This window comes from Callorhinus ursinus, unplaced genomic scaffold (assembly GCF_003265705.2).
Source record: "Callorhinus ursinus isolate GAN/ISIS: 27379988/994484 unplaced genomic scaffold, GSC_fseal_2.0 scaffold11, whole genome shotgun sequence".
NCBI classification, from domain to species: domain Eukaryota; kingdom Metazoa; phylum Chordata; class Mammalia; order Carnivora; family Otariidae; genus Callorhinus; species Callorhinus ursinus.
In genome coordinates this window covers 16,204,446-16,219,921 of record NW_027397073.1, presented here as the reverse complement: position 1 = coordinate 16,219,921, position 15,476 = coordinate 16,204,446, and the positions used below count along the sequence as shown (strand labels likewise).

General features: G+C 39.1%; 1 protein-coding gene across 2 annotated transcripts in view; it reads left to right on the top strand.

The window, feature by feature from the left end:
• MALT1 (MALT1 paracaspase) overlaps positions 1-7,200 on the top strand; it is a 57,472-nt gene extending 50,272 nt beyond the window's left edge. For both annotated transcript variants that reach the window (XM_025886407.2, XM_073898116.1), the window contains 4 exons: positions 712-861; positions 3,143-3,300; positions 4,386-4,511; positions 5,584-7,200. In XM_025886407.2, coding sequence (XP_025742192.1) covers positions 712-861; positions 3,143-3,300; positions 4,386-4,511; positions 5,584-6,024 — 875 coding nt within the window. In that variant the 3' untranslated portion in view covers positions 6,025-7,200. The remainder of the gene's footprint in view (positions 1-711; positions 862-3,142; positions 3,301-4,385; positions 4,512-5,583) is intronic.
• Positions 7,201-15,476: the final 8,276 nt, after the last annotated feature.

Below are 15,476 nucleotides of genomic sequence, written 5' to 3'. Positions count from 1 at the left end.
GTAGACATAAAATTATCATGGCTACTCTTTCAGTAAAGAAATATACTTTCAGAGGTGCCTGGGGTGGCTCAGTTGGTTAAGTGCCTTTGGCTCAGGTCATGATCTCCGGGTCCTGGGATCGAGCCCCATGTCAGGCTTCCTGCTGCTTTCTCTCTCCCTTCCCCACCCCCGCTTGTTCTCTCTCTCTCTCTCAAATAAATGAAAATCTTAAAAAATAAAAAGTAGGGCGCCTGGGTGGCTCAGATGGTTAAGCATCTGCCTTCGGCTCGGGTCATGATCCCAGGGTCCTGGGATCGAGTCCCGCATCGGGCTCCCTGCTCCTTGGGAGCCTGCTTCTCCCTCTGCCTCTCTCTCTCTCTCTCTGTCTCTCATGAATAAATAAATAAAATCTTTAATAAAAAATAAAAATAAAAAAATAAGTATACTTTCAGTTCTTTGTGAATTTTAAGGCTTAGAATATTAGGGATGTGATAATAGAATTATAGAAGATAGAAGCTAAAAGAGGGGTCTTTAGAAGTGGCCTGGCCCAATATTTTTCTGTTTGTTCATTACTTTGAACCTTGCCTGGCACATAATAGAACGTGTTAGTAAAATAGTTGTTGAGTGAGTGAGTGATACTGAGAACATAACTGGATTTGCAGGAGAGTTCTTGACCTAAGTATTTAAAACATGAAAAGATTGTGGTCTTAATACTTACTTCTTATTTTTTAGATATGGGTAAATGTCACCTTACCAAAGGCAAACAGGCTCTAGAGATTCGGAGTAGCTTGTCTGAAAAGAGAGCGCTTACTGACCCAATTCAGGGAACAGCGTATTCTGCGGAGTCTCTGGTACGGAATCTGCAGTGGGCCAAAGCACATGGTACGGTGAAGCCTGGTTCTTAATGGGGTTTTTCTATAACATGCTGTATTAAATCACGAAGGAAGTTTTTTTCCTCCTGGATAAATAGTTTTCCTCTCAATTTTGTAGTGAAAACATTTTAGCCTGGTGGGGAAACCCAAAACTAAACAACTTATCTAATATACATTCCCTTAGATTTTATTATATTGTGAGCTGTTGGAAGTATGCTATTTGAAAAATCAGACAGGCCTGGGTTCTGATCCTGTCTCTACCACTTGATAAACATGTTATATATAAATGTGGACAAGAAATAATACTTGGGAGGGTTGTTGGTATTGAATGCGATCACACATGTAAAGAGACAAGCATGCTGGTCAGTAAATACTATATGCTCATCAGTATTACTGAGTATTCTCTCTTTTCAACTCCTGAATAAGTGAGTCGGTGAGCAAGAAAAGAGAAGGCGAGGTGGAAATCATATCTATAACTTAATTACCTTTGGTAATTCTATGTGATTTGGTGAAAAGGTAAGTTTAAATTATTGACTGAAATGAAGATTTTGGATTTTCTGTGAGTCCCAAATATCTGTAAATCCCTTATTGTAGATAATTGAAAATTGTATTTGGTGAACTTCTATATAATGTCTTTCTTTTCATAATAGTCTGTTCTCTAAAATATATTTTTGGTTAAATATGTTTAAGCACATTAAAATATAAAATGCCATAAATATATTGTCTTGGCTTTCCAGATAATTGGATAAATAATTGAAATTGATTCTTTTCCTTTAAAAAATCTCTAAACAACAAGTGTAACAAAATCATGGTGGTAAAGATCAATAGTAAAAAAAACCTTTTATGAAATGAAACTAAGGGAGCATCTCTTTACTTGGTGGATGAGATGCTGCCCAATTCATGAATTGCCTAATAAAGCCAATTAGATCTTCAAATTAAAAAAAAAAACTTTAGACGTGGGCTGGTCCAATATTTTTCTGTTTGCTCATTACTTTGAACCATGCCTGGCACATAGTAGGTGTTCAGTAAAATAGTTGGTGAGTGAGTGAGTGAATGAGTGATACTCAGAACATAACCGCATTTGCAGAAGAGTTTGTGGCCTAAATATTTAAAACATAATGAAAACATTGTGGTCTTAAGATAATACTTATTTCTTATCTTTTAGATATGGGTAAATGTCACCTTACCAAAGGCAAACAGGCTCTAGAGATGTGGAGTAGTTTGGAAAGAGAGCACTTTTTTTTGGTAACAGATTTGGCATTTTTTATGTTAAAGAGCTCATGCAAAATGGTAAAAGGAAAAACATTACGACTCCCTCAGTTAGGGGTACCTGGGTGGTTCAGATGGTTAAGTGTCTGCCTTCAGCTCAGGTCATGATCCAGTCCCACATCGGGCTCCTTGCTCAGCGGGAAGCCTGCTTCTCCCTCTCCCACTCCCCCTGCTTGTGTTCCCTCTCTCACTGTCTCTGTCAAATAAATAAATAAAATCTTAAAAAAAAACAAAAAAACTCCCTCAGTTAATCATCAAAGGATGCAAATTCAGCCTGCACAATTGAGAATATATTAAGAAATAAATATAGAAAATGGTAAGCTTAAGTAGTAATTAGAGAAAATAAAATTAAAATTATGATAGTGTAGTTTTTCCTTTTTAATCCCATCAACTAGGTAAACACTTTGAAAATTAATATTACTTCATTTTGGAAATGTTATGGTGAAATCTATATTCTATGTAAATGGAGAATGTCACATGTGTGAGGCACCATCGAGCAGCTATATCTAATAATCTTTAAGCATTAAGTACATATGTATAAGAAATACTGACTATAATAGAAAAATAATAAAACCCAGAAATATTACAGATATTCAAGAGTAGTGGAATTGTTCAGAGTAACAAATACTCAGTGACATTATGCTTTATTAAAAACTATTTTCATGAAGACTGAGGCAACAGTGAAAATTTATCTACAATTATATGGGTACTTTTGATTACCACTGTAAAAATTACATATGCAGAGGGACGAGAACTGGAAGGAAATAGTAAATGAAAGATTTTTATTTGCTTGACCAGCAGAATATGGGACTTTTTCTTTAAGTGCATGCATGCCTGCGTGCGTGCGTATGTGTGTGTGTGCCTTTGAACAATGTGTTAGTTATAGAACATTTTTAAGCGAAAGCAAAAGCTCTCACTGTTGTTTTCCCCCATAAAGAACAATTGTCTGTTGCTTAACAGAAAACTTACCAAAGCGCTCCTCAAGGGATTATTTGTAAGTTGTTCTTTTTGTTCTTTTTCAGAACTCCCAGAAAGTATGTGTCTTAAATTCCAGTGCGGTGTTCAGATTCAGCTGGGGTTTGCTGCCGAGTTCTCCAACGTCATGGTAATCTACACGAGCATAGTCCACAAGCCACCCGACGTGCTGACGTGCGACGCCTACGTCACTGATTTTCCTCTTGTAAGAAGCCCCTTTCTTCTTTTATCCAAAATAGCACAGTGTAGCCTCACTTACTAAAGACTAAACATTTGGAAACTTAAAGTTGATGGTAAATTTAAAGGAAATATGAATACCTCTATCTTCCATTTATATAAATATTTGTATTTTAGTAACAATGGTCAAAATATTTAAAAACTAATCCCTAAAATACCTTAAATTTATCAAATTTAGGAATGTCTAAAGTTCACCCAGGAAAGAAGCCTTTAATTTCCTTTACCCTAAGTAGGATATCGAATATTAAGCAGTAACATGGTAGTATATTGGAAGCATAGAAATTTAGTTCTGTTTTTCCGTAAATTAAGATATGATATTTATTTCATGTTGGCCTAAAGAAGCCAATAAATATACCCCTCTTTCCTACATTGAGTGTAGTAAATTGAGAAGTAAGCAAGGAGTGAGACAAATCCAGAACATCACCTTTGCTACTGATAAAGACTTCATGGAAGACATTGTTTAGTATGAGAGCAGATGGTCCAGCACTGAACCCCAGAATTAGACAGGTCTGTCTACCAGCCATAACAGCGCTGGACTCAGAGGGGCCTCCTGGGCATTGGGCAGGGTAGAGCTTGAGGCCTTCTCTCAGACTTTCAGAACACATCTCCCGCTCTTACCCAGGGGTTGGCTCTTAGAGAAGGAAAAGGGAAGGACTGCCTGTACATGTCCATTTATTCTTTTTAAATATATGAATCATATAAATCCGCCTGCACCTTCCCAAAAGTAATGAGTGAGCAGGGAGAGAATCCAGGGGTCACAGTCTAATGGGGCTGGAACTTAAAAGGTAGCTTGAGAGGATTAAGAAGTGTTTGTGGGGGTAGTTTGAAAGTAACTAACCTTGCAGAGCTAACTTTTTAAGTGTATCTGTGCAGAATTTGGAATTCCTGTTACACTCTAAAATGTTGTTTTTATTATTTCTTTAGTCCTGTCTAAGGGCTTACCTATTGAGGCCAAAATTCATAAGAGGACAATACCTGTTAAGATATTTTACTATCATAGACAATGTTGTGACTTTAATTGATTACATTAATAACATCCACTGATTTTCACAGGACTTAGATATTGATCCAAAAGATGCAAATAAAGGGACGCCTGAAGAAACTGGCAGCTATTTAGTATCTAAGGATCTTCCCAAGCATTGCCTCTACACCAGGCTCAGTTCACTGCAAAAATTAAAGGTTAATGCTTTTCCTGTTTATTAACTACTGACTTTATGAAAGTGAAAATGCATTTTGGCATGTGACAGTTGTATTAGTTTATAGATGAACTGCTTCATTGGTTATTAAATTGAAGTAGAGATAAGTGATACACAGTCTTATCAGTGACCCTTGTCATACTCTCTTCTGTCCCTGGTGATGGCCTGAGGATTTTTCTGTGAGAGTACATGTGATTACTCTCCATATTGTTGAAAAGTTAGAGATAAGGAGCATAGTCTGCTTTTAAATACCTTCGCACCTTCAAATAATCATTTCCTAGTTAAGGAACAAAAAACAGACTATTGTCACCCTGTTTACAGCTAATCTTAGCTGTTACTCCTTTGTCTTTGAAATAACCCTGTGATGTGATTCAGTTATACTTCTCCACCTAGGACTGTGGATTATTATTTCATGTTTTTTAAAACAGCTAAACTTTGGGGCACCTGGGTGGCTCAGTCGTTAAGCGTCTGCCTTCGGCTCAGGTCATAGTCCCAGGGTCCTGGGATCGAGCCCCACATCGGGCTCCCTGCTCAGCGGGAGTCTGCTTCTCCCTCTCCCACTCCTTCTGCTTGTGTTCCTTCTCTGGCTGTGTCTCCCTCTGTCAAATAAATAAATAAAATCTTTTAAAATAAAATAAAATAAAAAAATAAAAAATAAATAAAACAGCTAAACTTTTGGCCTAGGTGTAAAGCCAGGTTTTTTCATTAAAGGATCATTCTCCATCTCCACTAATAGGGAAGGGTAATTTTCCCAAACCCCACTACTTGGAAAATGCCTTTAAACTGTTCATCTGGAATACAGTACAAGATCTCTGTGATTCTGGCTACTGTCAGTAGCAGGAACTTTAAGTACTGGATGAGGGAAAGGGAAGGTGATTATAGCTGGCCTTTCTTCGTGTGGGGAAGGTGTAAACGAGCCTTGAGGATTTGGAACCTGGGAAAGGGGAGTGAGAGTGTGTGTTGTTTTGTGATCACGTGTGTATTTGTATTTGTCAGTATTACTCTAAGATTGATATGCTTTCACAGTTGATAAAAATAATTCTTTTCCTTTTCAGGAACATCTGATCTTCACAGTCTGCCTGTCATATCAGTACTCAGGATTGGAAGATACCGTAGAGGAGAAGCAGGAGGTGAATGTTGGGAAACCCCTCATTGCCAAACTGGACATTCACCGAGGTTTGGGCAGGAAGACTTGCTTCCAAACTTGTATTATGTGTAATGGCCCTTACCAGAGCTCGGCATCCACCTCAGCGGGAGCCGGCCATTACCACTCAACTCAAGACTCATTCCATGGTGTTTACCATTCGCATCTTGGTAACTCCAGTAACGTCTTGCCGTCAGATGGCTGTCACTGCAGCCGGATGGCAGATGCATTTATTTCAAGTCACCACACCCACCATTATCCATGCCAGTTTGGTAGGAGCAACGTGCCGGTGGAGACAACTGATGACATGCCATTCAGTCTCTCTGAGGGGCTCCGGATTTCTGAAAAGTGACCTTGTTTTTGGAAGTTATTGTAATTTCTAGAAGCCTCGTATGCAACAGTACTGACATGAAGAGAGGCATTATGAAAAAGCAAATACACGTATTTGTACAGAGAGAAGTTTAGTAATGGTATTTCCTGGCAAACCCAGGACCTTGAGGTGTTGGAATTATATTACCCACAGACTTCCTCCTTGTTCTAAGAGTTGGTGAATTGGTTGATTTGTTCTGTAAGAATGAAGGATGGATATGTATATGTTTATAGCAAAAATATTTTCATTTTGAGCACCCTGAAGTAAGTACAATGGGAATGGCATTGTAAGTAAGTCACTTGTATTTTTAGAATCAGGAAAAAAAACCTTGGTGATCATCAGGCTTAACCTAGTTTCATCAGTGGGAGAAACAGATTGAGGCATCTTGTTTACGTTAGAGCTGGCCCCAGAACTGAGACCTCCAGATTTCTGTTCCAGTGTTTATTCCACTACACACTGCCATCCCGACAGGTTCTGAGATAGGTATTATGTTTGTAGATAGATTTAAAGATAATATGTAAATATGCATGTCTGTATATAATCTAGAAATGTACAAACTTTAATTTGTGATTATAGGACTTTACTGTGAGTGTCAGTTAAGATGTTTGTATATACATCTTATGTAGAACAGGCTGAAGTTTCTTGTTCCTAAGGTCATGAAGGCACATGGAGAGGTGATGAAATATTTGTCTCTGTTAGAGCAAGACAGCAGGATAACTCTGCTACTGGATGATCTTGGCAGCTGGTGATTGAATCTTACAAACACTGGATATGTCTTCCTTGATAACATTTTCTTAATGAATTTTACTGGCCTTAAGAGATAATCTTACCACCTTTTGTCCTACCTAAAGCAAGTTAAAAAGGCAACTGCCAATAACAAAAATATTGAATTAGTAATTTTAAAACGTTCTGCAAAGGAAATACCAGGCCCAAATGGCTTCACTGCTCTATTCTACCAAACATTTAAAGAATTAGCACCAGTCCTTTGCAAACTCTCCTCAAAAATGGAAGGAGAGAGAACACTTCCCAACTCATTTTATGAAGCCAGTATTACCCTGATACAAAACCAGGTGAAGACATCACAAGAAAAAAAAGATCAGTATCTGTTATGAAGAGACTCAAAAGCCATCAACAAAATACTAGCAAACTGAGTCTAGCAACTAGCAAAAAAAGGATTATATACCATGACCAAGTAAGATTTGTCCCAGGAATGCAAGGTTTGTTTAACATCCAAAAATCAATGTCATCTGCAAACGATTCTCATTATTCACAGTAGTTATAGTCTAGGAAGTCACTATGAATACTGAACTAGTGAATGCAGAGCCATTGCTCCTAGGGGAAATGTGTGTGTATTCATATCTCAAATAGATTATAATCTTAAATCCTGAAAATTTATCCTGGTATACTGTTTTATTTTACAAAAGAGAAAATGAGGTTCAGAAACATTAAGTGACCTTTCTGAGGCCACGCCACCCCACTAATTACTACCAGAATTGGGATTCATACCCGTCCGACTGCTCCCAGAGCCAAAGCTTACACAGCCCTGCCTCCGCCCCCCCATCTTCTGGTCATGTCTGGGGGTGGGGGCTGAAACAGGAAGGCAGAAGCATTGTCTTGTTCACCCCCACTGGGAAGATGCATATGGGGAAACTCAAAATTTTCGTGGGTCTGCACATATCTATGAATGATCATAAAAGTGGTGACAGTTTTGGGGTTTTTTTTTTTTAAGATTTTATTTATTTGACAGACACAGCGAGAGAGGGAACACAAGCAGGGGGAGTGGGAGAGGGAGAAGCAGGCTTCCTCCGGAGCAGGGAGCCCGATGCGGGGCTCCATCCCAGGACCCTGGGATCATGACCTGAGCCGAAGGCAAGCACTTAACAAGACCCACCCAGGCATCCCCATGGTGACAGTTTTGATTTGGGGACTACAAACAAATTTTACAAATAAATTGGTAAATTCATAAATACAGACTCATAAATAAGAATCAATTGTCCCATGTTCATAAAGGACAAAATTTAGGACAATTTAATTGTCTTAACAGTTGCAGAAAGAACATTTGATAAAATTCGGCACCCTTTCATGATAAAAATACCTAACAAACTAGGAATAAAATGGAAATTCCTCAATATGATAAAGAGCATCTACAAAAAGTCCACACTCAACATCATTATTGGCAACAGACTGCTGAATGTCCTTGTCCCCAAAATCAGGAACAAGACAAGGATGTTCACTCTCACCCCTTTTATTCAACATTGTACTTGAGTTTCTAGCCAGGGCAATTAGGCAAGGAAAAGAAAGAAAAGTCAACCATACTGGAAAAGAAGTAAAACTATGTATTCACAGATGGCATAATCTTAGTAGATAGAAAATTCTAAGAAATTCATTTAAAAACTAAATGAGTTCACCAGGCTACAGGATAGATACAAGATCAGTATACAAAGATCAGCTTTATTTCTGTCAGCAGTGAATGTTCTGAAATTGAGATTTTTAAAAATTCTATTTACAATAGCATCAAGATGAATAAAAACTATGCAACATTGTTGAAAGAAATTAAGACCTAAATAAACAAATACATTTTTGTTCATGGATTGGAAGACTTTACATTGTTAAAATGAACATGCTCCCCAAATTGCTCCACAGGGTTACTGCAGTTCCTGTCAAAATCCCAGCTGGCTTGTTTGCAAAAATTGACCAACTGATAAAATTCATACAGAAATACAAACTGATAAAATTCACATGGAAAATACAAAAGCCAAAATAATCTTGAAAAAGAACAAAGTTGGAAGACTCACACTTAACCAATTGCAAAACTTAACTACAAAGCTACAGTAACCAAGATAGTGATACTAGCATAAAGAAACATGGATTAAGGGAATATAAAATATAACCGAGAATCCAGAAATAAGCCTATAATGTTTATGATCAATTGATATTTGACAAGACTGCCAAAGCATTCAATAAGAGTAATCTTTTCAACAAATAGTCCTAGGACAACTGTAAAGCCACATGCTAAAGGATTCCCCTCCTCACAGATTTCAGCCCAAGATGAATCACCTACCTAAATGTAAGAGCTACAGCTGTAAAACTGACAAAAGAACATACAAGCAAGTCTTTGTGACCTTGGACCAAGTAATGGTTTCTTACATACAACACCAAATGCACAAGCAACAAAGAAAATAAATTGGACTTGCTCAGAATGAACTTTCATGTTTTAAAGAACACCGTCAAGAAAGTGAAAAGACAACCCACAGAATGGGAGAGTTTTTGAAAATTATGTCTGATAAGGTACTTGTATCCAGAATGTATACAGAACTTTTATAATAATCAGCCATTTATATACTAGTGCTTAATTATGGTTACTGTAGAGCAATAACCAGTGAACTGTCCGACGGGCCTTCTGTGCGGACGCTGTGTGTGCGTGCACTCAGGGTGTGCCAACCCCTAGCCCTGTGGTGGTAATGGAGCAATGGACGTGCAGCTAGTGGCTTCCATATTCAACTGTGCAGCTGTTCATTCTGTATATTTGAATTTTTTAAACATGTATTTATAATTTTAAAACTTTTTAAAATAGCAATTGTGTAAAAGAAATTTTTGAGTAACTATTGTGCATTTTTTTGTGTCTCTTCTATCAGCCATGCTTTTATTTTAGTTGACTTCTTATGCCAGTTGCTTTATAACATCAGCAGAGGATTTTAGTTTTTTATTTTATTTTTTAAAGTTTATTTATTTACTTGACAGAAAGAGACACAGCGAGAGAGGGAACACAAGCAGGGGGAGTGGGAGAGGGAGAAACAGGCTTCCCGCGGAGCAGGGAGCCTGATGTGGGGCTCGATTCCAGGACCCTGGGATCATAACCTTAGCCGAAGGCAGACGCTTAACGACTGAGCCACCCAGGAGCCCCGGCAGAGGATTTCATACATCAGTACAATTTAGGAAGGGTAACCCATTGATAACAATTACAATGGGAGGAAGAAATGAGGATAGTAAAGGCTCACCTAAATCCAAAGCTAATATTTGGTTCTGGGGAAGGAGATATTTTCTGGAAAGTAACAAAAAATTCTAAAGTTAACAATTTATAAGTTACATGTTTTCTGATTTAAAAAAGTCAAATCAACACATGGGTCATCAAATATAAAACATGAAAGTGGCATCCATCTGAAGGTGAACAGGTCAAATAAATCACAGCCTTGAGAAAGAAAGTCTTTGAAGGATACTGACACAGAAAAGGGACAGTAGACTTTTCCTTTTTCCCCGGTGTTTATTACTTTTCATACCTCTTCCTTGCACACAAAGCAGCCATGAGGTGGTCTCTTCGATAGTCAAAACTTTTTTGTTTGTTTTTTTAAAGATTTTTATTTTTTGACAGAGGCACAAGAGCAGGAACACAAGCAGGGGGAGTGGGAGAGGGAGAAGCAGCCCGATGCTGGGCTCGATCCCAGGACCCTAGGATCATGACCTGAGCCAAAGGCAGACGCTAAACGGCTGAGCCACCCAGGCGCCCCAAAATTGTTTTTATTAGACTCAGGAAATCAAATCATGTAGCCACAACTCAGATAATTGATACACTGATGCATAGATCGTCACAAGTTTAATATCAAGATGAGATCTGATTTCTCTTTTAACAAAAGGCCTCATAAATTTTAAATTGTTTCCTCTTATTTGAACATGCCCCTAGTATTTTTTTTATAGATGTTATCTATTTGAGAGAGATAGCGAGAGAGCACCAGCAGGGAGGTGGAGAGGGTGCAGAAGGAGAGGGAGAAGGAGGGTCCCTACTGGGAGCCCGATGCGGGGCTCGATCCCAGGACCCTGGGATCATGACCTGAGCCGAAGGCAGACACCTAACCAACTGAGCCACCCAGACGCCCCTCCCCTAGTATTTATATACTATCATTGCTTTTAACTGTTAACTGATGCCAAACACTCAGAATTTACACATTACTTTTAGGGGTGCCTGGGTGGTGCAGTTGGATAAGCATCTGACCCTTGGTTTTGGCGCAGGTTGTGATTTCAGGGTCTTGAGATCAAGCCCTGTGTTGGGCTCTGCGCTCAGTGTGGAATCAGCTTAAGTTTCTCTCTCCCTTTCTCTCTGCTCCTCCTGCTCATGTGCTCACTTGCTCTCTTTCAAATAATTTTTTTCCAAATAATGTTTTTAATTTATACATTGCTTTTGTGCAATTTCAATCTTTTCCTATTTTGACATTGCCACTTTTATGCAGGCCTAACTAAAATACATTTTTTAATATTTTCCCTTGAATTATATGACCTGTTTCTCATATTGATAAAAGATTAATTAGTAAAGAAAGAGATACCCAGAATATGAGAATGTTTGTATAAATGTATTTAATTTTTTTGCAATTTGACAGCATTAAAGGTATTTCAGCGTCAGACACAAAGTGTGACGTTAGGAAGGAGGAGTTGGCTCATTTCACCACAGAGCAGCAGTGTGGCTTGAAGTGTGGGCTGCAACTTGTCCATGCTTCTGTTTCCTTATCTATGAAATGCGGGTGAGGATATAACATCAGAGGGCTTCTAATACTGGCCGTACTGAGACGGTAAGTCCTTCGAAGAGCCTGCTCTTTGAAAAGGCTCATCGTCTTTCAAATCTGGCCTTCTCAAAACCACACCAGTCAGTACGCACACAGTATGGTGTGTATTATTTGTTACCAAGGTGCTTCCTACAAAGTACTCTTAATAGTACTGGCGATGTAGTATTGCCTTCTTTTTTTTTTTTTTAAGATTTTATTTATTTTTATTTGAGAGAGAGAGAGAGAGAGAATGAGGGATACAGAGCACAAGAAGGAAGAGGGTCAGGGGGAGAGGCAGGCTCCCCGCTGAGCGGGGAGCCCGATGCGGGACTCGATCCCAGGACTCCAGGATCACGATGCGGGACTCGATCCCAGGACTCCAGGATCACGACCTGAGCCGAAGGCAGTCGCTTAACCAACTGAGCCACCCAGGCGCCCGCCTTCTTTTTTTTTAAAGATATTATTTACTTATTTGACAGAGAGAGAGACAAAGCAAGAGAATCAACACAAGCAGGGGGAGGGGGAGAGGGAGAAGCAGGCATCCCCCCCGAGCAGGGAACCCGATGCGGAGCTGGATCCCAAGAACCTGTGATCATGACCTGAGCCGAAGGCAGACACTTAACCAACTGAGCCACCCAGACGCCCTGTAGTATTGTCTTCTAAAATAAGTTGCGATTGGGGTGGCTGGCTGGCTCAGTTGGTAGAGCATGCCACTCTTGATCTTGGGGTTGTGAGTTCAAGCCCCATGTTGGGTGTATACCTTACTTTAAAATTAAAAGTGTTTAAAAATAAGTTGCAAGTGAATGTTCACCACAAAATCACTTTTCAAAAAACATGGAAATTTAACGTCACCAATTACTAGTATAAAATACATTATGTCTATACACAAAGACAATTGATGAGCAGTATTTCTCTGCTGGGATTATTTGTCTTTGCTTACCTGGATTTTCCAGTTTTTATACAGGAAACAGCTATTACATAATTTGCAGATATATGCATTGTATAATGTAAATATGTTAAACTTCAATACTTTTCATTCTACCTGTTACAGAGTAGCTAAGTCTAAAGTAACTACCAACAAATCTGAAGTAATTCCCAGTTTTTTCCATCATGTTTGAGTTTTGTGGAACAGCATTTAAGTAGTAGAAAGGGTTGGCTGGGGCGCCTGGGTGGCTCAGTTGGTTAAGCGACTGCCTTCGGCTCAGGTCATGATCCTGGAGTCCCGGGATGGAGTCCCACATCGGGCTCCCTGCTCGGCAGGGAGTCTGCTTCTCCCTCTGACCCTCTGCCCTCTCATGCTCTCTCTCTCATTCTCTCTCTCTCTCTCAAATAAATAAATAAACAAATCTTTTAAAAAAAAAAGAAAGGGTTGGCTGAGTATTCCTACATTAATAAGTTGTTAGCACCAGGCTTTGACTATTTTTTTAAATTTTGAAACACTTCCAAACTTAGAGAAAAATTTCAAAACCAGTACAAAGAATTCCCGTATTCCCTTCACCCTGGTTCCCTGTGTTAACATATTTCCATGTTTTATCATTTTGTCTCATAAATGTGTGTGTGTATATATATATGTACATATATGTTGGTATGTATATGTACATACATCTACAAATGATATTTTTTCCTGAGGTGTTCAAAAGTGTTACCTTTTTGCCCCTAAATAAATACTTAAGTATGTACTGCCTAAAAACAGGAGCATTCTCTTACATAACCACAGTACAACTGTCTGGATGAGACAGGATTCCAGAACCTCCCTCTGCTGGAGCCCAACACTGGGAACCACGATGCTCCCCTCGCTTTTCCCTTCTCTCACACATCGTGACCTGTGGTCTTTGTCCAACGTCTAAAAACTATTGTTTCGTACTTTGTGTATAGCTTTCTAGTTTTTTAAGGTGGAAGAGTGAATCCAGTCCTATCATTACATCATGGCTGGAAGTGAACATCCATCTGTAAGTGATTTTTAAAGCTAATGACATAGTTGAAAATAATTTTGGATTACTTTGCATATATTGCAAGAAACACCACTGTGGGCAAACCATTCCCTTTCCTATTCGCAATTCCACCCCCAAACTGACTTTTAAATTTTTTTTTCTCCAAACTCACTTTTTAAAAGGCAGCTTGCATCCATTATTTTGTAGAGTAAGTGGTTCATCAACATTATCTAATGAATACATGGGAGCCTCAGGTGTACATGTTTATGCAAAGGAAGGAAAGCAAGCTTTTGGGGTGGAGTGTTTCACATTCTACATGCTACGTACAATCATTTTACACACAGTCTCATTTAACTCTAAACAGCCTTGCAATTTGTAGATGAGGAAACAGGCTAAATCAAGACGTTAATTCAGTGTGGATAGCTGACAAGTGGCAGAAGCAGGATGACTCATACCCAGACCAGAGCCCATTATCATTCCCCAACGCTGCTAATTATCCAATGATGAGGAGATGCACAATCATTATTATCATAAATGCTCAATCAGTGCAAAAGTGGCATGACATTAAAAATTCGTATTTGATAGAGTATCAAATATTGTATCTAAGAGATACAAGTCTTTGAAGTTTGCAAGAAACTGTCCTACTTTGAAAACAGAAGGAAAGGCATCTTGAGTTTGGTAACTTAAACTTGCTGTTTTCCCAACACAGCAGAAAAAGAGCCACAAGTGATTTTTTTTTTTGAAGATTGATTTATTTGAGAGAGAGTGTGTGCACATGTGGGGCAGGGAGGAGGGGAGCGGCAGAGAGAGAGGGAGAATTCTGAGCAGACTCCCCACTGAGCATGGAGCCTGACGCGGGGCTTGATTCCAGGACCGTGAGATCATACCTGAGTCAAAATCCAGAGTCGGCTGCTCAACCGACAGAGCCACCCAGGTGCCCCCCAAACAGTGATTTTTCATGATGTGTGTTAACAGTGTGGCTTAATACTTCATTCTTCTAAGTGTATGAAAAATATTTTTTAAACACTGAAACATTATTTTTTTTAAATTTTTTATTGTTATGTGAATCGCCATACATTACACCATTAGTTTGTGATGTAGTGTTCCATGATTCATTGTTTGTGCATAACACCCAGTGCTCCACGCAGAGCGTGCCCTCTTTAATACCCATCACCAGGCTAACCCATCCCCCCACCCCCTCCCCTGTAGAACCCTCAGTTTGTTTCTCAGAGTCCATAGTCTCTCATGGTTCATCTCCCCCTCCGATTTCTCCCCCTTCAATTCTACCCCTCCTGCTATCGTCTTTTTTTTTTTCTTAACGTATATTGCATTATTTGTTTCAGAAGTACAGATCTGTGATTCAACAGTCTTGCACAATTCACAGCACTCACCATAGCACATACGCTCCCCAATGTCTATCACCCAGCCACCCCCTCCCTCCCACCCCCCACCACTCCAGTAACACTCAGTTTGTTTCCTGAGATTAAGAATTCCTCATATCAGGGCGCCTGGGTGGCTCAGTTGGTTAAGCGACTGTCTTCGGCTCAGGTCATGATGCCAGGGTCCTGGGATCGAGCCCCACATCAGGCTCCCTGCTCAGCGGGAAGCCTGCTTCTTCCTTTCCCACTCCCCCTGCTTGTGTTCCCTCTCTCACTGTCTCTCTCTTTGTCAAATAAATAAATAAAATCTTTAAAAAAAAAGAATTCCTCATATCAGTAAGTTCATATGATACATGTCTTTCTCTGATTGACTTATGAAACATTATTCTTAAAGGAGAAAATAATTTACCATCTCTAAAGATGAAAGTCACAGGTCACATGCCAAACATTTCTAAAGGACTTGACCTAAACATTAGTAATGTTGCTATATTATGCTCAAGAGAGTTCTAACAGGGGAAGGTGTTAAAATATATTTTTTAAAGTATTTTCATATAAACTTTAGTTTTACCACTTTCATCTTTGGTAGAATGTTC